General features: G+C 32.5%; 2 protein-coding genes and 1 long non-coding RNA gene across 4 annotated transcripts; all 3 read left to right on the top strand.

Annotated features, from left to right (window-relative positions):
- The first annotated feature begins 33 nt into the window (after positions 1-33).
- LOC149373125 (uncharacterized) lies at positions 34-7403 on the top strand. Its single transcript, XR_016293450.1, has 3 exons — positions 34-202; positions 7093-7202; positions 7358-7403. It is a non-coding gene; the product is annotated as an uncharacterized LOC149373125 (long non-coding RNA).
- A 1779-nt stretch (positions 7404-9182) lies between these two features.
- Positions 9183-13807, top strand: Etl1 (SWI/SNF-related, matrix-associated actin-dependent regulator of chromatin, subfamily a, containing DEAD/H box 1). Its single transcript, XM_014354120.2, has 12 exons — positions 9183-9766; positions 10125-10312; positions 10389-10588; positions 10671-10902; positions 10981-11314; positions 11402-11676; positions 11751-11888; positions 11959-12282; positions 12351-12652; positions 12740-12952; positions 13030-13136; positions 13219-13807. Exons 1-12 carry the CDS (start codon positions 9643-9645, stop codon positions 13380-13382), a joined length of 2601 nt encoding a protein of 866 aa, XP_014209606.2. The 5' UTR covers positions 9183-9642; the 3' UTR covers positions 13383-13807.
- Positions 13808-15215: 1408 nt separating this feature from the next.
- Positions 15216-18818, top strand: LOC106640168 (corepressor of RBPJ and splicing regulator). Of its 2 annotated transcripts, XM_089597825.1 has the most exons (7): positions 15216-15686; positions 15831-15925; positions 17219-17469; positions 17547-17682; positions 17771-17902; positions 17980-18036; positions 18211-18818. In XM_089597825.1, exons 1-7 carry the CDS (start codon positions 15615-15617, stop codon positions 18557-18559), a joined length of 1092 nt encoding a protein of 363 aa, XP_089453951.1. In that variant the 5' UTR covers positions 15216-15614; the 3' UTR covers positions 18560-18818. The 2 variants fall into 2 exon arrangements, with proteins under 2 accessions (XP_089453951.1, XP_089453950.1); XM_089597824.1 differs by having other exon boundaries at positions 17980-18818.
- The last annotated feature ends 4799 nt before the right edge of the window (positions 18819-23617 follow it).

Here is a 23617-nt window from a genome sequence, read left to right as displayed (position 1 = left end):
TGCGTAATATACTATTATCTTTTACCACACCTAGCCCGAAACTGATTCATTACCGACGGCTACGCCTCCGTTCCGGTTCAGTTGAGGTTTTAAATTATTGTGTACACACGATAGGTGAAAGTACAGAATGCTCAGATGTCGTGTTCGTATTTGTAACCCTCGGATTTGCCCCTGGATCATTCTTTATACCTAACTGCCTTAGGTGTGTAAATAGTCATATTAAAAAATATCCTTTATGCATGTCGGTAGCTCATTGAATTAATAACCACCTATTCACGAAAATTTTAATAATAAGTGTACTCGAAAAGTTTATCTTTCTACTTCATATTTTGTGAGAATGTAAATTCATACCCTTGACTCTCGCAGTTTCTCAAAATGACATTTTAAGTAAATAAATTTAGTAAAAAATCACCTTTTCAGTTTTGCTTACTCCCTTTAAAACTATTTTCTACCTCAATTCATAATTATCATGCTAGGCACTGGTTTCCAGCATTCCAAAAAATGATTACCTGCTCATGTCAGTGGTAAACTTTGTTATTACGTATATTTATTACTACTTTCAAAATAATGATTTACCTTTTGATGGTGTAAGTAAACTTGTACCTACATGTTAATATTAATAACTTTATCAGGCCTATTAACTAGTTTTTCATAGTACCAATCTATTACCAATCTGATAAAAATTCCAGCAAATTTTTTGTTTCTGCTAATAACTTTAAAAAGTCTTTTTACATGCAACTGAAACAATTTGTATTATTTTAATGTTAATGTGAAGTAATTTCTCTTAGTATTGAATCAGCTTATAATTAAAAGTAAAACTAGTGCTGTAACTTCAGCTCTTCACAAAAGACTACTTGAATTTCTCTGCTAAGATATACACTACATCCAAATAAAGGTTTGTAATTTTTCAAGGATTCTTCAAAATAACAAAACTTTGATGCGATTTCCTTACATTTGACATCTGTTTCTATTAAGTTGGCATAAGTAAAATCACTGAAGTTTTACAAATTTTTTCCACAAAAAATAGTATTTTACTAAACCTTACGTGAATCAGGCTACAACATAATTTGTCAACTTATTTTTTTATTCGTCTTCAGTAATATTTTGTACATCAAGTATTTTACTTGAGCTAAATCTTAAAATAGAAAATTTTTTTAGTATACGTTTACTTATGCATCTTTCATAATAGTTGTACCTATTCTCAAGATCTTACAAATCTTTTAAATCGAAATTCTTTTAATCAAAATAAAACTTCCTTCACTTGATTTATTTATTTATTTATTTATTTGTCCCGTTTATACAATGCAAAGCATTAGCAATGATATTGCAATTGTCATTGTGCAGAAGTAACGCTTTCACCTGTTTGATGGCTAGTAGAATGTAAGAAGAAAAAAAAAGAAAATTTAAAAAAATAAACAAAATTAAAAGAAACAAACCAGGGGGTATAAATGGGTCATGAGACCCACGGTAAGAACGAAGTTCGTTAAACATGAGATGAGTGCCGAAAAATAATTAAACATGAGATGTGTGTCGAAAAACATCATAAAATAAAGAAACACAATTTCTCAGGTAACAAGGAGGTCGCGAGACCCATAGCAAGAACGAAGCTCTTTAAGAATAAGTACTGCATTCATGCAGCTTAGTAAAACAATAACTTGAATGCAGTACTTATTCTTACAGAGCTTCGTTCTTTAACTTTAAATAATAATTATTTATATAATTGTTTAAAATTTTGACATAATTTGTCTATCAAATTCGAAATAAGCAGCCTTAAAAACCATTAAAACGATATGTAACTCAAAATATACATAAATAATGATTCTACATACTTTATTTATGAACTAATAATTATTAGTATAACTATTTAACATTTTAACATAATTTGCTTATCAAATTCGAAATAAGCACCCTCAAAAACCATTAAAATCAGATGTAACTCGATATACATATAAAATGATCCTATGTAATTTATTGATTAATTTGTTAAATTAGTTATATAATTATTTAACATTTTGACATAATTTGTTTATCGAATTTGAAATAAGCGCCCTTAAAAACCGTAAAAAACGATACGTTCTCGATATATACATGTATAATGATCTTACATAAGTTATTTATTATTAATTAATATATTGTTTTTATATAATTATGTGACATTTCAACAAAATTTGTTTATCCAATTATAAATAAGAGCCCTTCAAAACTATTGATACATTCTGCAACTCTATCGTATATATTTATTTTATTAATTTATTTATTTATCAAATAATTTATTTACAACAGTAATTATTAGCATTATTTTATTGCATAAAAAGCTTTAGTTTAAAAAAAACGGTCGGTATTTTATGCATCAAATGCATAAAATACTAATATTTAATGCGGAATAACGCGCCTTATCCGGTTTTATCTACGTAACCATATTTATGCTAATTAAAGTTTTTTTTTTTTTAATTTATTATTTAGAAAATATATTTATCACTTGTAAAGCCAATTAAACAATTTAATTATTTCAAACTGTGTTTTCAGTAGCATACTTCATGTAGACAATAAGAATTTCAGTAGTTGTAATACCTCGATAGCCCTGCGGTTAAGGAGGCTCAACACACCATAAATAGTCAACATATGTAGGTATAGTCATGACCATAGCCATATATATATTTTTTTAAATATTATAGTGCTCTACGTCCGGCTCCTATAAAGGGCCCTACTATGGGCACTTAGCACTTGGGAAAGGGACAAGGAAAGGGATGGGAGGCCTCCCATTAGTGAGAGGGGGGTAGTGGGAGTTAGGCAATTTTTGCTGTGAGAAGGTCGTCTAAACCCTCCTCGAGGAGCATTGCGTGGTGAAAAAGCACATGTGATAATCAGAGAGGTACTTGCCCGAAAGTCGCACTAGCCGGGAATCGAACCACGGTCTCCCTTGTGCCAATCCACGACCTAGCCAACTGAGCCACCGCGCGCTCTAGCCATATATATAATTACTTCCACTGCATAGCAGAACAAAAGCTTTGTCTGCTCCATGTAGTGGTTGATGTTTACGTAGATATAACCTTTTATTGTACATAAAGATAGTTAATATCAGTTGCTAAACAATGTCCACAAAATGTCTATTATAAGTTAATAAATACTTTGAATAAAAGCTTACGCATTACGCATAACTATTTATATTCTAAATCATATGGTTTTTTTTTTATCAAACTGTACTACTTTGTTCCGAAGTAAAGAAATATATTTATTCGATTCATTCACAATAAATTTCTGAATACATTTCTACTTGGCGCGTTCTTGGCAGACGACATTGTAACCAACATTTTTCTAATCGTGTATAGACACGAAGTACACTAATAGTAGTGTACTTCAGAAGGAAATATCTCAATAAACTCCGCAGCAACCTATATATTTCTTATGTTGAGTTGAAGGAGTGATAGTTAACCTATATGTCTAGTTTTTTGTACATGAAGTGATTTAAGAGAGTTACAATGACATTTCAGGTGAAAAAAGTGCCATCTTCATAAGAGGCTATGTATAAGACGCTCACTTGTAAAGCGTTTTAATAAAAATTTTCCGGAGCAACCTGTGGTGAAATTTTACACTAAGGTAAAAAACATGCTCATTGACCGTGGACTTTAATTTAATCCATTTCCCAAGTACTTCGATAGGTAGGTATGTTGAGACTCCTTAAAACGCTTGGCTATCAATCAAAAGGTCGTGTATTGAAATCCCGGTCTTTTTTTTTTTTTTTTTTTTAAGGAGGAAGAGACTTCCAGTAAGCGACTTCTGTTTCATGGAAATCTGTCGTTTTTAAAATTCCAGCCCTCTAAGCACGCGACATAAAGAACTTCGTTCTAATAAAATTTTATTTACTACTACTTATGTACTAATCTTAATACTACTATGATATTACATTTTTATTCGTATCTATTATTTTTGCAGAATACGTCTTAATCTACTCATAGCACATAGTTTTCTTTGGTTTATATATTAGTGCATCATTAGTGTCTATGGTTTTGTTTGTCAATTGTTTTTTGATTTATAGGCTACTCGTTGTATTGGGATTCCAAAAGGTCACGTGATTCTCGCGGTATATACAGTCACTTGGGGGGAAAATAACACAGGCCTTGTAGGTGCAATTATATTTTTATTTCTTTTACCCGTTCAACGATTGTAATACGATAAAAGCCTTTCCATAACATATTTTTGAGGAGATGACAATTCGTTACGTGCACAAGCTGAAAAAGCGGTCGCAGCAATACCTGTGCTAGTATGTGAAACTAAACGATAGGTTTGTCTTCTGCTAGCAGACTGCTAAGCATTACTATCATCAGAAAGTTATGTGTTTATACATCGACAACCATTCTAAGGGTTAAATTTTTAATAAAATTATGAGTAGTATGTACATATTTTACTCATGCATGTTCATTTTAAAAACGCAATGAAATACATCGTATACTGTGTATTTCTTAGAGTTTTTAGCTGGGGCCTGATCCTCTAAGCGTATCGTATGAACGTGTGCACATACTGTGTGAACACACCGGTATAGGGCTAACGAAGCTCTCTGATTGGTCAGAGAAGGTCTGCGTTGACTACATTGCAAACTAATAAAATTTATCACGTATCACACAGTACACGGACTTGTGTTGAAGTAATACTCAACCGCTTATAGTGCTTGTAGTACAAATTTTGTCTTCTGTTATTCATGTAGGATTGTACCACTTGAGACATTGTATTAATTCGTGATATAATAAACACCGAACCTTTCGTGTATCCATCGAGGTACTGTGTTCCTATATAGGCTAGACGGCGAGGAGGTAAAAACATTAAAAAGTGTATTTTTCGGGCACAGGCGAGATTATTGTTGAAATCGCTTCGTTTTAGGGTGCAGTTGAACCTCCTAAGTTTGCGCCAAAATTGTTGGTGTGCTTCATTTTATAATTAACAATTAGTGACGAAAAAAGTGTTTTTTTCTCTATTTCCTTTAATATCTCCGTTCCTCTTAACTTTTAGTATAGCATATGCAATTAGAAAGTTGTTTCTTATGAAATTTGCTAAAAAATGAGCACTGATAGAGGTCGCTAAGTGCCATTGGTAACCTGCAAATAGCCTCAAAAGTTCAAAAAACGCCTTTTTTCACTAATTTTTTAATAAAAAATGACTGCACGTAGACGACTGAAATTCTCTAAAATGATGTCTGTATTGATCCAAACATGCTTAAATTTTTTTAGCGTTATTGGTCAATTACTCTTCGAGTTATTAACGATCAATTTTTTTTTATTTCCTTAATTGAAACTTACATCATTTTTTTCACAAACGGTTTTAACTGATCGGACCAAGCCAAAAAAATCATAAAACCTTTCAACTTTAGTATCCCGTTGGAATTTTTGGAAAAAGTCAATTCTAACCGATTTTATCACGATTTCTTTAGAGGTGCTAGTTTTAGACACACGTATAAAACTATTTAACTTTAATAATAATCAATATTGGTTATTATCGATAACACAGCTGTAAAGCTGGTATTTTTTTATAAATTTAAAAAAAAAAAGGTTACCCTAGCACGCACAGGAGCCGAGATATATTTTTTTTTTATAAAAATTCCTGACGGCGTAATATACGTCGCACGGCGTACAGGTCAACAATAATCTCGCCTGTGCCCGAAAAATACACTCAAAACTCCCTACCGTCTAGCCTAATAGGTATGAAGCACATATCGCGAATATTGCCTTCTGCTGTGCCAGACCAATAGTTCTCGTTTTTCCCTAGGATGGCGCTGCTTCAAAATTGTGCACGTAGCGAATACCGTAGCTATTTTTTCCCAACTCAATTAGTCTTTTGCAGCTTAAAACTTTCCTTTGAAAGGGCGAAAACGCACATTTAACCTTACCAAAATCCCGCTTGTTGTCTTATATATAGTCGGGAACGGGAGAACTTTGTACAGGTTAAATGTGCATTTTCGCCCTTTCAAAGGTAAGTTTTAAGCTGCAAAAGACTAATCGAGTTGGGAAAAAATAGCTAAGGTATTAAACATCTCCTCAAAAATATGTCATTGAAAGGCTTTTATCGTATTACAATCGTTAAACGTGAAAAAAAAAAAAAAAATATAATTGCACCTACAAGGCCTGTGTTATTTTTCCCCCAAGTGACTATATATAGCGCCAGAATCACGTGACCTTTTGGAATCCCAATTGAGATATTTATACCTTAGCTCTTTTCCAACTCAATCGGTCTTTTTAAGCTTGAAACTTTTCTTTGAACATGCAAAACGCCACAGTTAACCTGTACAAACCTCTCTCGTTCTCGACTATGTAAAGAAAAACAAGCCGGGCTTTTGTAAGGTTAAATAATGTACGTTTTTGCACTTTCGAAGAAAATTTTAAACTGCAAACGACTTATTGAGTTGGGAAAAAGTAGCTATGGTACTGTCATCTCCTCGAAAATATGTTACTCAAAGGCTTTTATCTAATTAGAATCGTTAAACGTTAAAAAAATATAAAAAAAGTATTACACCCATAAGGCCTGTCTTATTTTTCCACCAATTGGCAATATACATCGCGACCTTCATATAACATGGGACCTTTTGGAATCCCAATAGTTTTATGGCTGTAATGTAATTGTTTTCAACATTTGTGGTAATTGTATAAGTTTTCTCCTGGTTATGCTTTTTGAATTTAAATACTGTTTTTTTTAGCTCTTGGTCGTATGTACATAGATATTCTTAAGCAAAGTTTTGTTTTATGGTTAAAGGATTTTCTAATAAAAAATTAATTTTAGGGTTATAATACTATGTTTTCTTTGTACTGTTTTTATTTTGTTATTGCAAGCCCATGCTACTATTCTATAATTTGCTACGCTATGAAAAAAGCGTAATAATTTTTTTTCTTTAATGTATCATGATAGATTTATTTAGAAAATTTGTAAAAATTGTTAATTAAATATTGAAGATTTAAGTAGTTTTTTTTAAACATATATCCAACATGTTTTAACGAATAAAAATATCAAAATTTGGTCTATTAGTGTAAGCTAGAAAATCTACACGGCAAAACTTTTATTTCGTTGTATGAAATTTACAATTATTAATTTATTGCTTTTTTTTTCAAGTTTGCTGATTAAAGTTTACTTCAACAACCATATCAACATGAAAAAACATGGGCAAGAAGTTTTCGCTATAGATAGGTCTCGTCAATTCGAATTTAATATACATAAACAAGGTATTTATCTAACTATTTAAGTACAAAAATCTCAACAGCATTCTAGCAAAATAATCACAATAAATACAAAATTCTTGTCTTACAATAATATTTGTTTAAATCAATTTTAAGATGATTTTTATATAATTAAAAAATTCGTAAACTTTTTGTTTCAGATACAAGCATTTTGATTCAAAGAGAAAAAACAAAAAAATTATTGGGTCAAACTTTAAAAAAAAGTTTTTCGTATTACAGTTTAAAAGTAAGTTACTAATCTTTCAATTTAATCGCAAATTATTCGGGGATATTAGTACTCCATTTTTTAATTTAAAAAGTACCAATTGAATTTTTTTTGTTTCAGAGCAAAGTATTTTCACGTAAAGATGAAGAAAACTTTTTGAGCTAACTTTAACTTTTGAAAGAAGTTAATGGTAAAACTTGCTTATTTATGTGATAAAAGTGCCTTTATTTTTTATGAGTAATAACGTATTTTTGTTTCAGATATGAAAACTACCAGTTTACTAGTTTGAAAAGAAGATGAAGAAAATTTTGTGAGCTAGATTTTACTATGGATTTAACGATTTCGTGTAAAATAAACATTGCATATTATACAACCGATGTAACTTCATTTCAAATAACTTACCTTTATCACCTCGTTACGATAAAAAGTAAAAGATTTTAATGTTGATTTAAATTTTAAAATGTTGATCAGCCAATAAATTTATTAAAAATGATGTAATTTAAATATAAAAGCTTGAGATTTCAGACTTCGGGTAAATTACTTTTTATTTGTATGAATTGTAATTGAGACATCGAAAAATTTGTTGTACTTAGTTTTCAAGTAAATACGAAAGTTATGCTGAATTACTTATTAACTAAACAGTAACCTATGTAGAGTAAAATGTAGTAGTTTAAAGTAAATAAAATTATTAATTAAGACGAGAAACCATATTGATATAAGCATCTCTATGTAAGAAACAATATTTGAAGTAGAAAAAGATACCTAAACAAAATTATCATTTTATAGTCTACTTTTTGCAGATGAAGAAATAAATAGCATACACGAAATGAACTATTATTTAAATTACTGCACGCCTTTAGCATATCTACCACCAAGTCTTTATTGCACCTATAGAATTATTTAGTTAAAATTTAACAAAAATGAGTTATATTGTGAATCGTAAGAGATCTGCCAATAATTAATATGCTGCAAGGTAAAAAACAGACTCTCAGGTAATTTTAACATGTTATTTATACACATATAAGTAGAAAACAGGTATTGGTTTTTCTTTTCCTTTCGTTCTTACACACACTTTTACAGAGAGAGAGATAGGAAACTCAAAAGGAAAAAGGAGAAAATCATAGTACGTAAACTGTTCATTGATCGATATGAGAAACTTGGGCGAGAGCTTATCATGTTTTCACATTATTATCCATGAGATACCTATACGTAACCAGCGACACCAGCTTTGGCAATATCAGTATGATTAAAATTAATTTTATTAGTAGTGAAAAATGTGGAAAAGCCGTACACATAGTACACAGCAACGCATTTTTAGTCGCTTAAGGTGGAGGGTACACGTAAACATGGGTTACTCCACAAAAACGATATTTTCATGTCCTAATTGAGATCTTTCAAATTCTACGTTTAGACATTTGTCAATATTTTTTCCAAGTTATGAGAGGTCTAAACATTTATGGCGCGCATTAAAAAAATGTCAAAATTAGGCTTAACGAATAAAACATCCCGTAAAAATTTTTTTTGACCTCGTCTCAAAAATGTATTTAGAGAAAATTTGCTTACACCTTTTTAAAAAAGTTCTAACTTGTAATAATTCAATCTGTCGGTTTTAAACGTAGGCTTCTTGGCATGTCGCAGTTTTTGTGAAATGGCCCATATATTAGAAACACGACAAGACGGTATAATGGCATTGGCAATGGCAAGGATCGGCCTGGCTTGTTGGAGGGCAAGGTATACAAATAGTGGGGGGTATTACGGTATTAGGTAGGTACTTTTACGATGGTGTGAGATTTCTTCTGCATGTGTTGATTTTTTTTCCTTTTTCGCGCGGGTGAAGGTGAAGCTGCTGGCAATGCTGGCTTGTTAGACTAGCCCACAGTGCTCACACTAGCAACAGCATTAGGTTATCGGTTACCTAATTGTGTTTATACTCATGTAACTGTACAGGCTAGTGCAATAAACTATTTGATTGTAACTTTACTAAAAGCTGGAGGACTTGACTTGAGGGAGTGCGGACTGCGGAGTGCAGTTTATAGTGTGAAGAGCACACGTACGTAGAGCACAGTGCCACTGCAAAATTGCAGAAGCAGAGAGAGAAAAAAAAATAAAAAGGATAATACCTATATATATGCCGTATCCAGTTTATGGTGATGCAGGCGTTTTGAGAGAGCATCGGGGAAAAACAAGAAATTCTTTTTGGAGAATTGTTTTTTATTCACCATGTCTGATTCTGAATCTTGTTCACCGGACTTGGCTGCTACCACTGTCTCGAAAAGCCCCAGTCTGCTAGAGAATCTGCGCAAGTTTCGCTTCCAGAAAAAAAGTGTCAAGAAGATGGTCACATGTAAGGAACTTCATGATTTTACTTTACTCTTCGTTTTTAATATTGTTCTCGCTGTCTTGTAATCGATCCTTTTAATTTTGTTTACCTTCCAAGTCTGCCTTTGAAGTATAATATACTTGCATCTTGTTGGAGTATATAACATGCCGCATATCGTACTTCCAAGGACTCTGTATGGTTTTCGAATTTTTTATATCTTATGATCTCAGGCTTCCATTGGAGCGTTACTTATTTGTACCATATTTAGTTTTAAGAATGTAGCATTTGTTTGATTAAAATTTTCTATGTCTAATTTAATAGGTGTGCCAATTATTTTCTCTTTAATGTATATAATGATTTGCCAATTATGTTATTTTTGCAGCTGACGAAGACAGTAATCTATCCGCTCCAGAGGTACGAAGAAAACCTGTCAATCGAATTGATGACAGCGATAGCGAGGGGGAAAATCTTGCCAAAGCAACTGCCTCTAATTCAGAAGAAAGTCCTAAAGATGACAAAGAGGAGAAAGTCAAGTATCTGACCGATTTATTTTCTCATATTGAAAGAGAAGTAATAATTAATCGATAACAACATTTGATGGCACAAAATGCAGTTATGTATGCAATTATTTAACCAATTTTTACAGAAAATTGAAGAAGTGCTTGGTGAATCAAATTGGGATACGAAAATAGCTAAAGAAAAACTTGAAAGAAATAAAAAAAGGCGATTAGAGAAATCAAAGAAATCAAAGAAAACCAAGCGCAAAAAGAGAAATTACGGTGATGATGAGGATAGAGACATCGATTCAGATGACTGTGGCTATAGCAACAATAAAGTTTTTGACATGTAAATATTAACGTTGAAAAATCTCACGTGCTCCTATCGTCATTAAAATTGATTGTCGAATTTAAAATTTATATTTTCATAGGTCAGATGAGGAGTCTGATTATGAGGTAACAGACGATTTGACGGGTGATAGGCAAGCAGTAATGAACTTTTTGCAAAAGGCGCTACCAACAGAGTTACTATTACTGCATCAGTGTACTCAAAAAAAGGTCAATGCTATAATCGAAGCTAGACCATTTGAAGGTTGGAAAGATCTGGTTTACAAATTTCAGTGTACAAAATTTTTAGACACCGAACTTCTGAATGCTGCTCAAGTTAGTTAATAATAACTCGAATTTTAAAATTAACAGCAAAAATTGTAAAAGCATTAAAAAAGCATATTTTCCCCTCAGGATTTGATACAAACAAGACAAGTGATAGATAATCTTATGAAAAAATGTCTTGGATTGTCTGCAAACATGGAGAAGGCAGTAGCTGCTGGTTCAGCAATGATACAGGAACAGCCGAAAACTCTTTCTCCAGGATTAAAATTAGCACCTTATCAAATGGTTGGGCTTAATTGGCTTGCTGTGATGCATGCACAAAAGGTAAATGGAATCCTAGCTGATGAAATGGGATTAGGTAAAACTGTACAGGTCATTGCTTTCCTTACCTACTTGAGAGAAGCCAATCTGATAGACGAAAAAGATGGCCCACATTTAATAATCGTACCAAGTTCGACAATAGGTTTGTAAAATTTTCATTATGACGAAAATTATAAAAGTAACAATGTCATTATCAGCTTAAAGATTCTTTTGTTTATGTGTTTTTAAGAGAATTGGAGTAACGAGCTCGAACGCTGGTCTCCTGGACTGAAAGTTTCCAAGTATTATGGCTCTCAAGACGAGCGTAGAGAAATGAGATTTGGATGGCGTAATGGTGATTTAGATGATGTAGATATAATTTTAACGACATATAATCTCATTAGCAGTACGCCCGAGGAACGTCGTTTGTTCCGTGTTATGCCTGTAAAATACGTAATTTTTGATGAAGCGCACATGTTAAAGAACATGAGTACAGTGAGATATGAAAATTTAGTTAGGATAAAAGTAAGTCATGTAGTTCATTCTGCAAAATCTTCTTTGTAGAAACGTATTAAAACTAAGGATGTTGGTTTTTGCAGGCTCAGCACAGAATTTTGTTGACCGGAACACCGTTGCAAAATAATTTATTGGAATTAATGTCTCTACTTATTTTTGTGATGCCTTCTATGTTTGCCAGTAAACAAAATGATTTGAAAAATCTCTTTTCTAAAAATCCTGTGAGTACATTACATGAATTTATTACAAAATTTGTTAATCACGTAAAAGCTTATTATTAAATTTGCGTAGAAAATTAATGCCAACAAGTCAGACGAAGCTAAACCACTCTTTGAAGAGGAGCAAATTAATAATGCAAAACAAATTATGAAACCTTTTGTGTTGCGTCGCCTAAAATCTGATGTTTTGAAAGATTTGCCAACTAAAAGTGAAGAAGTCATAGAATGCGAAATGATAAAAACTCAATGTGACATGTACAACAGTTTAGTTACTAGGTTTTCCGTTGAAGCTAGAGAAACTGATGAACTGGATGGAATGGGAATGATGATGCAGCTACGTAAACTCGCAAACCATCCTCTTCTTCTTCAAAATTACTACACTCAAGATAAATTAAAGGTTTACATAGCAGTTTTTTGGTAAATATTGTATTTAATTCATTCCATAATTTGACTTTTATTTATCAGCGTATTTCTGAAAAACTCGTGAATGAGTCTGGATGGAAACAAAAAAATGCTCAATATACATTTGAAGATTTGTTATGGATGTCTGATTATAAAATCAACCAGCTTTCTCGAACGTATAAAAGCCTTGCTGGATTTGGTTTGCCACACCATCTGATACCAGAATCTGGAAAATTGAAAAAGTTAGATGAATTGTTGAAGGAATTACATGCTGATGGACACAGAGTTCTCATATTTAGTCAATTTACAATGGTCTTGGACATTTTACAGGAGTATTTAACAATTAGAAATCACAGACATCTCAGGTGAGTAAATAAATTATTTATAAAATATATTGATGGTCTGTTAAATTTATACTATGAATAATGCGAAAATATACTCAATATTTTAAGACTTGATGGTCAAACCCCAGTAATGGAAAGGCAAGATTTGATAGATGAATTCACAGAAGATACTGATATATTTGTTTTCTTACTGTCTACGAGAGCTGGTGGACTAGGTATTAATTTAACTGCAGCCGACACCGTCATCATTCACGATATTGATTTCAATCCATATAATGACAAACAAGCGGAAGATCGTTGTCACAGAGTTGGACAGAAAAAGTAAAATAACCAAATAGTGAATTACCCGAAAAAACTAATTTAATGGGAAATTTTTTTCAATTCACATTTTATTTTAGGCTGGTAAGAATAATCAGGTTGTTGAGTAAAGGCACCATTGAGGAGGGAATGTATAAAATCGCTCAAGAAAAATTAAATTTAGAAAAGAAAATAACTGGCAATGAAGGTAAGAATATTCAATAGTCTTTTTTTAAATTTTATTTGCAGATGATTCTTTTGATGCAACGAATTGTTTCTTATTTTTTTAGAGAACGAAAGTAAAGAGAAAAAGAGCTTATTGAAATTGTTAAAAATGACCTTAGGCTTGGATCAAAATAAACTAATAAATTTATCTCCTGCGAAAAATGGCGATGCTAATGGGTTTTCTGAAAACGACGTTTGCAATAACAAAAACAAGGACCCAGAATTATAGGAACAATTTTTTTTTTTGTTTTTTTAAATATTTTTTTTATGAAACTTTTGTGATGTCTTTTATACTCGAATGTTATTGTCTAGCAAATACGTATATATGCGTTGTAAAGTAATTGTGGAATACTAATCGTTGGATATTCAACGACCTATTAGTACAAAGTACCTTTTTTTAAATACATTTTATTTTTTACACCATGGATGAGCGCATACCTATCGTTGATTACGATGTAATTGATAAATAATGAATTTTTTTTTTTTTTTTTTTTTTATGTCAGAATTGTCTTAAGTGTCCTGTTTTCAGGATATCAGGAAAAGTACTTACACACGTATTACAATCTGATATTTATTTAATCATTATTTTAACACGATTTACTTCAAATAAAAAAATTAATTAAAAATTAATTAAAGAAAAAAAGTAAAACTTGATCTGTTCTCATATATCCTTTTCTGTAAACGCAGAGACATTCATTGCACATAGCAGAGATTTTTAACATTATATAAGATTAGTGGAAAGCTGAGAACGATTACGCTTTTTCTTTATTCCGTTCTTTCCGTCAAATCTTCATTTTTCCCTCAATTTGGTCGCTTACTTAATTTACTATCAATAAAATAATAACGCAAGTGCCTATCCCCACACAAGACGGGGCGCTTATTGGTCGCTTACTTAATTTACTATAAATAAAATTATAATGCAAGCGCCTATTCCCACATGACCCGGGGCGCCTACTGGTTGCTTTGATTATTTACAATAAATAGAATAATGTGAACACTAATCCCCACAAGACCCAACAGGCTTGCATTATTCAATTGATTTTAAATAATTAAGTGACCAGCAACCACCCCTGGTTGTGTGGGGATAGGCGCTTGCGTTATTATTTGATTAATCATAAATAATTAAAACGACCAGTAAGTGCCCCGTGTTGTGTGGGGATAGGCGCTTGCATTATTATTTGATTAATCATAAATAATTAAAACGACCAGTAAGTGCCCCGTGTTGTGTGGAGATAGGCGCTTGCATTATTATTTTATTAATCATAAATAATCAAAGCAACCAGTAAGTGCCTTGGGTCGTGTGGGGATTGGCGCTTGCTATGTTAATTGATAAATCTTATTAGTCATTCAAACTTATAAGGCTGCTTATTGGCCCATTGGGTTATTGGGTTAAATAGCTTGGGATTAGTTTATTAAGTTATTGTGCATGAAATTGTGTCGAGTTATGTGGGGATTTGCGCCTTGCTCCATATAGCCAATTTGAATTTCCCGCAAGTTCGCCAGTCACATTTGGGGAGAACCACTGGCTTTCTCCCCCAACACTGTTTCTCCCCCCCCCCTTTTATTCCACGTCAGAGAGGTGCGCATGCGCGTTGGCTGCGGTTTTATCTGAAATTATTGCGTAAAGCAGAATTGCATTAATAATTACCATCCAAGGTTTTTAAGCTATCATTTCGTTTGGGGGCGGCACGCGCAGCTTACGCGCAATCCTTTTATCAACAATACACAATTCGTTGTCATAATTAATCAATAGAAATTAGCCACTGAGTTTTGGGGGCAGCCCCCAAGTGTTTTTCCCTTATAACTCTTAAACAATTGCACGCGCAAAAAAGTTGTAATGTAACTTTTTGCAGCATTTTCTACACGCAATCGATACATCAAATTTGTTTTAGATTTTAACAGCTCTGGGGGCGAACTCCATGGCGCTCCCAACTCCCAACACTGGCCGATACGGTAAAAGAAAGAGATGGTTGCCGAGTGTCCTCTCCATCTCTTTCTAGCTGAGCGCTGTGATTGGCTGAATGGCTGCTGCTCAAGGGGGTATTCTGGCCGTCAGCGGCAGTTCCAATTACTGACACAGGATCCGTACCATATAACTATTTTTCTGTACATCGGCCTATGTTATAACATAGGCCTGTGAAGCAAAAAAAAGTTATATGGTACGGCCCCAGGTTATTGCATCTTGAGCATCAGCCAATCACAGCGCTTGGGTAGAAAGAGACAGAGAGGACACTCGGCAACCATCTCTTTTGTTTACCGTATCGCTGTATTTAGCCTCTAGCCGCTCTAGCGCACTCTATATCCTTTTATATCTTATGAGATTAGCTGGTTTTCAGTTCTGTCAATGTGCATGTACGCAGTTGATCGTCAGTATAGTCAACGCAGAAACAAAAGTGGTTTTAGAATAAATTTATAATTATTAAATAGTACTTGTACAATCTTCTGATTATATGACTCCAAGATGGGTAAGGGTTTCAATAACTATATGTGCAAAAAATTCTTTCACCCAGCTTCCAGAGACAACCTCAAACGAGTGAGTATAATTCTCTGCATCTGAGAATCATGAAACCTCTTCAATAAATATATACATCCACAAGTGCTTTATCTTGAACGCTAATTTAATTGCTCAAGTCTTTTTTTTAAAGATACTGATAATTTTTTCATTATTTTTCTACAGGTATGGATGGCTGAACAACAAGCTGAAGCTTACAAAAAGAAGCAAGAAGAATTACGTATGCAATATGAAAAAGAACAGGATTTGCACAATAATAAGTACATATAAATTATCTTATGCTGCACGTCTTTAAGGTTATAGCTCAACAATCAGGGACGAAATTGTAATGAAACTTTGATGTGCCATAAGCTACCAAAAAACGTTTTGTATGATAAATGTAATAGTGTGAATGTATTGTCATGTATTGAGAAGTGAGAGTAATATAGTAGGGTCATTTCACAAAAACTGCTATATTTTCACGCTCTACTTAAGTTTCTCTTTAATTAATGTTTAGAATTTTTTCATTATTTTTTCCAAGTTATGCGAGGTCCAAATTAGATGGATTCCACGGTCATTTTTTAAAAACTCATGTTAATTTAAATGCAATTTTTTTTTAATTTTAAAAAAGCGTTACAGCAATGATACGTTACACGGTACTTTTTTTGCGATTGTGAAGCCCCAAGATGGAATTTTTCAACGAAATTTCGTTTGTCACATCTGCACCCTAGGCCCTTTTGTACACCATAGTCATAAAGTCGATAATTTTAAATCCCTCCGAGATTAAAGGAGTTACATTAATGGCCGCTTATTTTATCGGAGTAAACGTTCTTCTGTATTTGCAACAACACTACAAATAGCTACATTTAGATTTGGATCTGGAATAAAATAGACCGTGTTCTCGTGCACTCCAAAATACAAAACGATTCATTCCTAGTCTCTGAAAATTATTCACTTGGCCAAATCAAATTATTTGTGCTGCTCAATTTAAGTGTCATAATTAGGCTTCACGAATAAAACTTCCCGTACTTGAAAATAAATTTTTTTTTGTTCTAAACTATGAGATGAGGTGCTTGACACCTCAAATTTTCAAATAGTACATTGTAAAAAAACTAAATAAATCAACGTCTAGGCACCAGAAGCTGCAAAAAGTGAAGTTTTTAAATGTTTCACATTACAATGATGACATTTTGTCCTGTTTTTTCAATATTACAGTCACGCAAAAAATTTTTTTGACCTCATACCAAAAACGTACTTAGGAAAAATTTGTTTACACCATTTTTTAAAAGTTCCAGCTTATAATAATTCAATCTGTTGGTTTTAAATGTACGCTTCATGGCATGTCGCAGTTTTTGTGAAATGATCCAGTACACAAATTACGAATTAACAAAACTTTTAGTTATTAATTTATGGACGTGTAGTGCAATTACTTTTTTAGTAACAGTGGTAAAGTAATTAAAGGAATTCCTTAAAAACAACTTTTTACAATTGTTTTTGTCAATATCCAATTGATTTTTTCCACATGGATGCTTAATAAACAAGTACATAATTTAAATGTCTATATTTTTTTTTAGAGCCTTGTTGAGTAAAGAAAGCAAAGACAAATTAAGTGTTAACTTTATGTATGAACCGCCTCCTGGTGCTAAAAAAGAAAGAGAAAAAGAAGACAATGAACCAGAATACAAGTTTGAATGGCAGCGCAAGTATAATGCACCCAGAGAGAGTTATTGTAAAGGAGACAGTGAAATAAGAGATCAACCTTTTGGTATTCAAGTACGTAATGTACGCTGTATAAAATGTCACAAGTGGGGTCACATCAATACAGGTAATATAATATTCTGGAGATAAACTGTTAAAGTATTTTCACTATAGTAAACAACATATTGTTTTCCAACATTACAGACAAAGAGTGCCCTTTATATAGTCAGGCAATGAGTTCTGTGTTAGCCAACAATAATCCCACCGAAGATCTTCCTCCAGCTCCTGATGCTTTTGCTCTTGTTCAGCAAATGAGAGATGACGGATTGGCATTAAAAAAGTATTTATCATTCAAGTATAATGTCAAAAATAATTTTTGTAGCATTCAACTAATTTAAATTGCTAAATTTTTTATCTACTCTCTATAGATCAGCACTTAATGCTCAGCAACATTTAAATGTTCCACAAAGTCGAGAACTAATGGTCTCTGAAGATGAAGAAACACCAGAAGCAATATTTTTGAAATCTTTATCAAAGAAAGAAAAGAAAAAGCTACTTAAGTAAGTGCATATGACTTCGTTTTCTACTACACAAACAGTATTTCTATTTTATCGTTATTCTAATCATATATTTACAGAAAACTCGAAAAATTAGAAGAAAAAAAACTTAAGAAAAAAATGAAAATGAAAAAATCGCTAAAGAAAAAGAAGAATACTTCAAAAAGTAGAAGTAGTGACAGTAGTCGTGATAGTAGTAGTGATTATACAAGAAATAATTTGAAAAGAAAACATGCTAGCAGTAAAAACAGCAATGAGAACAAAAATTCAAAGAAAAAAAAAAGTGGTTGGGATAAAAATGACATCAGCAGCAGCAGCAGTAGTAGTAGTATTGATAGTAGCAGTGATAGTAGTTCCAGTTCTTCTAGTTCAGAAGAAGAAAAAAAGAAGGAAAGAAAAAGATACTACAATCTAGAAAAAGAATCAAAATCATTTAGTAAATCGAGAGGTGAACATAGATCACAAAATGAAAGAAAAGATGAAAAAGAGAATTACGGGTATAGATTAGATTCAAAATTAAGCAAACAAAAATCCGAACAGTACAAAAAAAATAAAGATCACTCAAGTTCAAGCCAAGAAAAAAATAGAAAAAGAAGATCAAGTGAGTCGAATGATGAAGAAAAGTATAAAAATAGAGACGAAAAACGCAGAAGAAGATAAAATACTGTTGTGTTTATAACCAAAATTTCTAACAGATAATTATCTCATGTTTATGTTATAAAGTTTAACTTATTGGCACGTAACTGGACCATTAAGATATTCAATTTTCAATTTTCTAAAGCTGTCCTCAGGTATTTATAGATAATACCATAAAATTTTTTTTTAATTCTAATTTATTCATCGTTAATGAAGCAATAATATTCATAATTATTTTAATTATACTTACAGATCTTTATGAAAATAAATTATTCCTATGCAACATTACAATAGTTACCTAATTTGTCGTAACCTATCTGATAAATATAACTATCTGTACATAACTTGTAAAACAGCATATTACTAGGTAAACTTCTACCGTTTACAGTTATACTTTTTAGTAGATAATCTACCCGGATACCGCGATAGCTCATTGGCCTAGTCATCGGAGTCACCCACTCACCACCTATGTGTGGGAGAGTTTTCCTGCACCCATTTACGAATCCCTTAATTGACATCATATCTATGTTATATCATGGGCACAGCAATCGGGGAGCCAGAGGTTCAAAAAACATGATTTTTTGTTGTTGGGTGGAATTTAACGAAATCTTGCAAAAACTGTAGATTGTTGTCCATATAATGATCCTTTAAAAAAGTTAGAATGAACCTGGTCGGGAAAATCCTTTTTTATTGCAAAATAACTTTGAAAACCGATTTTTTTTTCAGTTTTCTGACAGTATCTCGGAAATAAAGCGTTTTATCGAAAAAAGTTGAATACAAAAGTTGTTGAACTGATGATTTTACGTAATGGAAATTTTTTTTCAAGAGCTGAAAATTGTTTATTCTTACCGAAAACATGCGGTAAAGTTGTAAAAAGTGAAATACAGAGAGATATGAAAAAATGAGGGAAGAAATCGTTTTTTATTGTTAATATTTGGATATTAGGTAGTTATTAGTATTGTTAACAAAATGCACCAGGTCCGCTTTCTCAAAAGCAATATGGCGACCTACTGCAAAATTGTTAATCTAAAAGTTTAGAACGCTGTAAATTCTGTTACAGCAAGCGGATCTTGATGAAACCAATTGGAATCAGTAGGCGATAATATTATCTATTATTAAGCTAATTTTCAAAATTTTTAACAATTCTTTTTTTTTTGTTTTTAACAACAAATCACTTTTTGTGGTTCGTAATTTTGTCAATTTGCAAGATATAGCTTTGGAATGAAATGCATTCGATGATACCTATTTTTTAATTAATTTACAAACAAAAAAATCCATTGCAGGTCCATTAATAGCCTAGATATAACACTTTTACATTGCAATTAAGCATTCCAGCGACGCCCGAGGGGGCCAAGCATGAGCGCGATGTCGGTACAAAACGAGTGCGGTGTTAGACCTTATCGACGCAGCAGAGCGACTGATTACTTTGGCCGTTGTACAAATTGCCTGAAACAAACAATTTCTAAATAAAAATTCTGGCAATTGATGTCTTTCAGATAACTGAAAAAAAAATCGGTTTTCAAAGTTATTTTGCAATAAACAAGGATTTTCCCGACCAGGTTCATTCTAACTTTTTTAAAGGATCGTTATATGGACAACAATCTACAGTTTTTGCGAGATTTCGTTAAATTCTATCCAACAACGAAATGAAAACCTCCTGGCTCCCTGACTACAGTGGTAATAGGGAGTTGGGTCGCTCCCGCGGGGAGATGAAGGGGAGCACGTGTATGTGCATAGGAGCTGTTCACATAGACATTTTTTGCTTAAGGGGGCTCCTACGACTACTGCTGAGGTCAAAGACAAACGAAAAATAAAGTTTTGTTTTTCAATAAACAAATGTGTCTGAAAATCATTATGATATTTTTAATAACGTATGAAGTGGGAAAAATGATATTTATGTGTGTAGTTTAACTTTGTACGAAAAATTAATTATTGTTTTGACCAGTCTAGTGCATACGAGGGTACAGTGGTACACCACCTGTGTTGGTGTAGTATAGCGATGTAATATATAGGTATATGGTATATATATGTCGTGTTTGCATGCCTTTCTGCTATTACTCTACCTCTATAGTGTTTAGTATCTGTAAGTCATTAACATCATTTAATTGATAAACAATGGATGACGGTCCTTCTAATCCACCTAAAAAAAAAAGAATACCACGCACATAGAGTCTCAAGAGGATGGAGGAAAGGCAAGTTCATGAAAAAAAAGTTTGTAACAAAATATGAGAAAAAAAAGGCACTCAAGAGGTCATACCAGGTAGTCATTGCAAATATATAATTTCCAGGATTGTTAAAATAATATATAAAAATATTTAGAAGCGTTAAAATATACAATAAGTTTATATTAATTCAATTCCATACTCCTTATTCGATAAAAATAATGCTAGGTACATACAAACTTCAAGCTATACGAATCTCAACTTTTTGAAAACTCGTGCGATTAGGTGAACAAGTACGTCTGCTATCCACGTGACCTCCTGACCTCCCGGACACTAAATAGTATAGTAATAAATAAATATTTATTTTCATCACAAATATCTCGCTAAAATGGTCCTTTATCCACAATTTTTAATACAGCATATTACAGAGGAAGACTTCATCTACAAAACGTATATATTCAGTCTGCTGGGAAATTTAATTTAGGTTTATTATAAACGAAAACAAATTGTTTTTCACGCTGCCCCATAGGAACACGTGCTAATAGTTACAACTTTGAGCTCGGATTTCTCAAAATTTTGACCCATTCGAAATATAATTTAGACCACCATTAAATTCAGTAGACTTTTATTTACAAGAAATAATATATCTCTGTTTGGGGACTTTCGCGAAGGAGCCCCCTGTATTCAATGTAAACGTTCATATTGAAAAGGGGGTTCCTCTGTTCCTCTAAACTCAAATTGAGTGAACAGACTGAACAGACGTACCTATACCTCTTTTTCCATCAGGCAACAAAGCCTATGGTCGCAACTACGTTGACTGACAGAGAACACAGCATGGGTCTGTTCAGTCTGTTCACTCAATTTGAGTTTAGCGGAACAGTGGAACCCCCTTTTCAATATGAACGTTCACATTGAATTAAGCAAAAAATGTCTATATGAACAGCTCCATAAGCTTATGTTCACATGGAGCGCAATAGACCGAGCAGGATAGGAATTTCTCCATAAGCGGCTGTGTTACGTCTATTGCGCCGCGCAATAGGGCTATCCTGCAGCGCAATAGATTTAACACAGCCGCTTATGGAGAAATTCCTATCCTGTTTGCTCTATTGCGCTCCATGTGACTGCGGCCTAAGGGTGAGATTACATGGAGTCTGGCAGTCTGCAGACTGGCAGAATCGCGCTAAGTTTAAATTATGTTTAAATTATAACATCTCAGAATAATTTAGTAAAATAAAGAATAAATTGTAATTATTGCCTTAACAGAATAAAGGCTTAGTTACAATCAATTTCATTTACAATAAAACGTGTCAAATATTATTTTACAACTTTTTTTATAGATTTATGTTAACATCGCACAGTCGGTCAGTAGGGTCACTGATGTAACCTGGTATGTATAACAATATGTAACTGTGAAAAAACGTTTTTCGTCGCCTTTTATTTCATAAATATTAGTTCATACAGAAATGCAAATATATTACGATAATTATTTCTTTGCTTACGTAACAGGTTTTAAATATTAATATTGAAACATATTTTAAACTTAGCGCGATTCTGCCAGTCTGCAGACTGCCAGACTCACAGTAAAAAATATCGTAGTAAAATTACTACGTTTAGCATAGGAAATAATCCGACCTATGCTGAGCGTGGTATATTTACTACAGCAGTAGTAAAAATTCTACTGTGATAGTAAATTTACTTCCCTCTTTGTAAGGCTAGAATTAAAAAGGGGGAGTAGTATCTGAGTTGTTTTTTTACTATTCCAATAGTAAATATACTGAAGTAGTGGTAAGTATGTAACGTATGCAGTAGATGGCGTAACCGCAATCGTAGTAAAATCCATTTAAACAATACGCATAATAAGAAATCTTAAATTTAAAGTATTGTACTTTCATACATGAAAATGAAGAAAAATATTTTTAATTTATGTAATCTTATAAATACTCAAATTAACACTTAATTTTGGCGCATAATGTAAATTACATTTAAATTTTTTTAAATTACGTTTGAAGTCTTTTGTTTTATGAGATTTTGTAACTGTTAATACTAAGAATGACTTATTTTTTGTAAATGCTTAGATTTATTGCTGCGCTACTTTTTATTTAAGGAGATCGATCACAGCACCGATTGATTTGTGAACAATGTAAAAAAGCAAATACAGAATACCTCATGGTTCTTTACCGCATGACTTGCTTGAGAGTTATGAATATCTGCACTTTTTCGAATTACTACTCCAATAGTAAACTTTACTATGTGAATAGGTATTATACTTAGCGAAGCGTAATAAACTATAAGACAGTTGTAATTTTACTTATTTGGTAGTAAATTTGGTTACTATTGTGCGTAGTACAATTACTACGTTCGGCATAGGTCGGATTATTTCCCATGCTAAGCATAGTAAAATTATGACAGTAATAGTAGATTTACAAGAAGTTTAAAGAGAACACTACAAACTAGTACTTTTACAACGCGGAACGAAGGAATTTTTACTAGAGGAATAGTAAATCCACTAAAGTCATTTTTTACTGTGAGCTTCATGTAATCTCACCCTAAGACACCGTGATAAAGTCTGCTGTACTAACCTAGCCTAAAAACGTCGCTCTCTCGATTACGGAAAATGCATTAGTATTAAACTTGCCAGGACTCAATAATGTATTAATAAAATGCTTCAAAAAAATTTAAGAATTTTCTTTAAGGTACCTAGTTTCTTATAGCATAAATCAAACAGCATAAATGCTTTTTGTATGGAAGATAACAAACAAGGAGAAAATGGTATAGTCAATCTGATCTTCTTTTGATAAAAGTGTGCTATAAATTTATGAAATAAGAGATTTTAATGGTGTATCATTAAAGTATAAGGTCTCATTAAGGCCTATACCAAGTTTGAGATCATAATTTTAAGTAGAACGGCTTCTAGAAGTGT

Source organism: Copidosoma floridanum, unplaced genomic scaffold (assembly GCF_036245765.1).
Source record: "Copidosoma floridanum isolate Cflo_tuat_1 unplaced genomic scaffold, Cflo_Japanese_pri ptg000040l, whole genome shotgun sequence".
In the NCBI taxonomy this organism is placed as follows: Eukaryota; Metazoa; Arthropoda; class Insecta; order Hymenoptera; family Encyrtidae; genus Copidosoma; species Copidosoma floridanum.
This window is presented reverse-complemented; position numbering and strand designations above follow the sequence as displayed.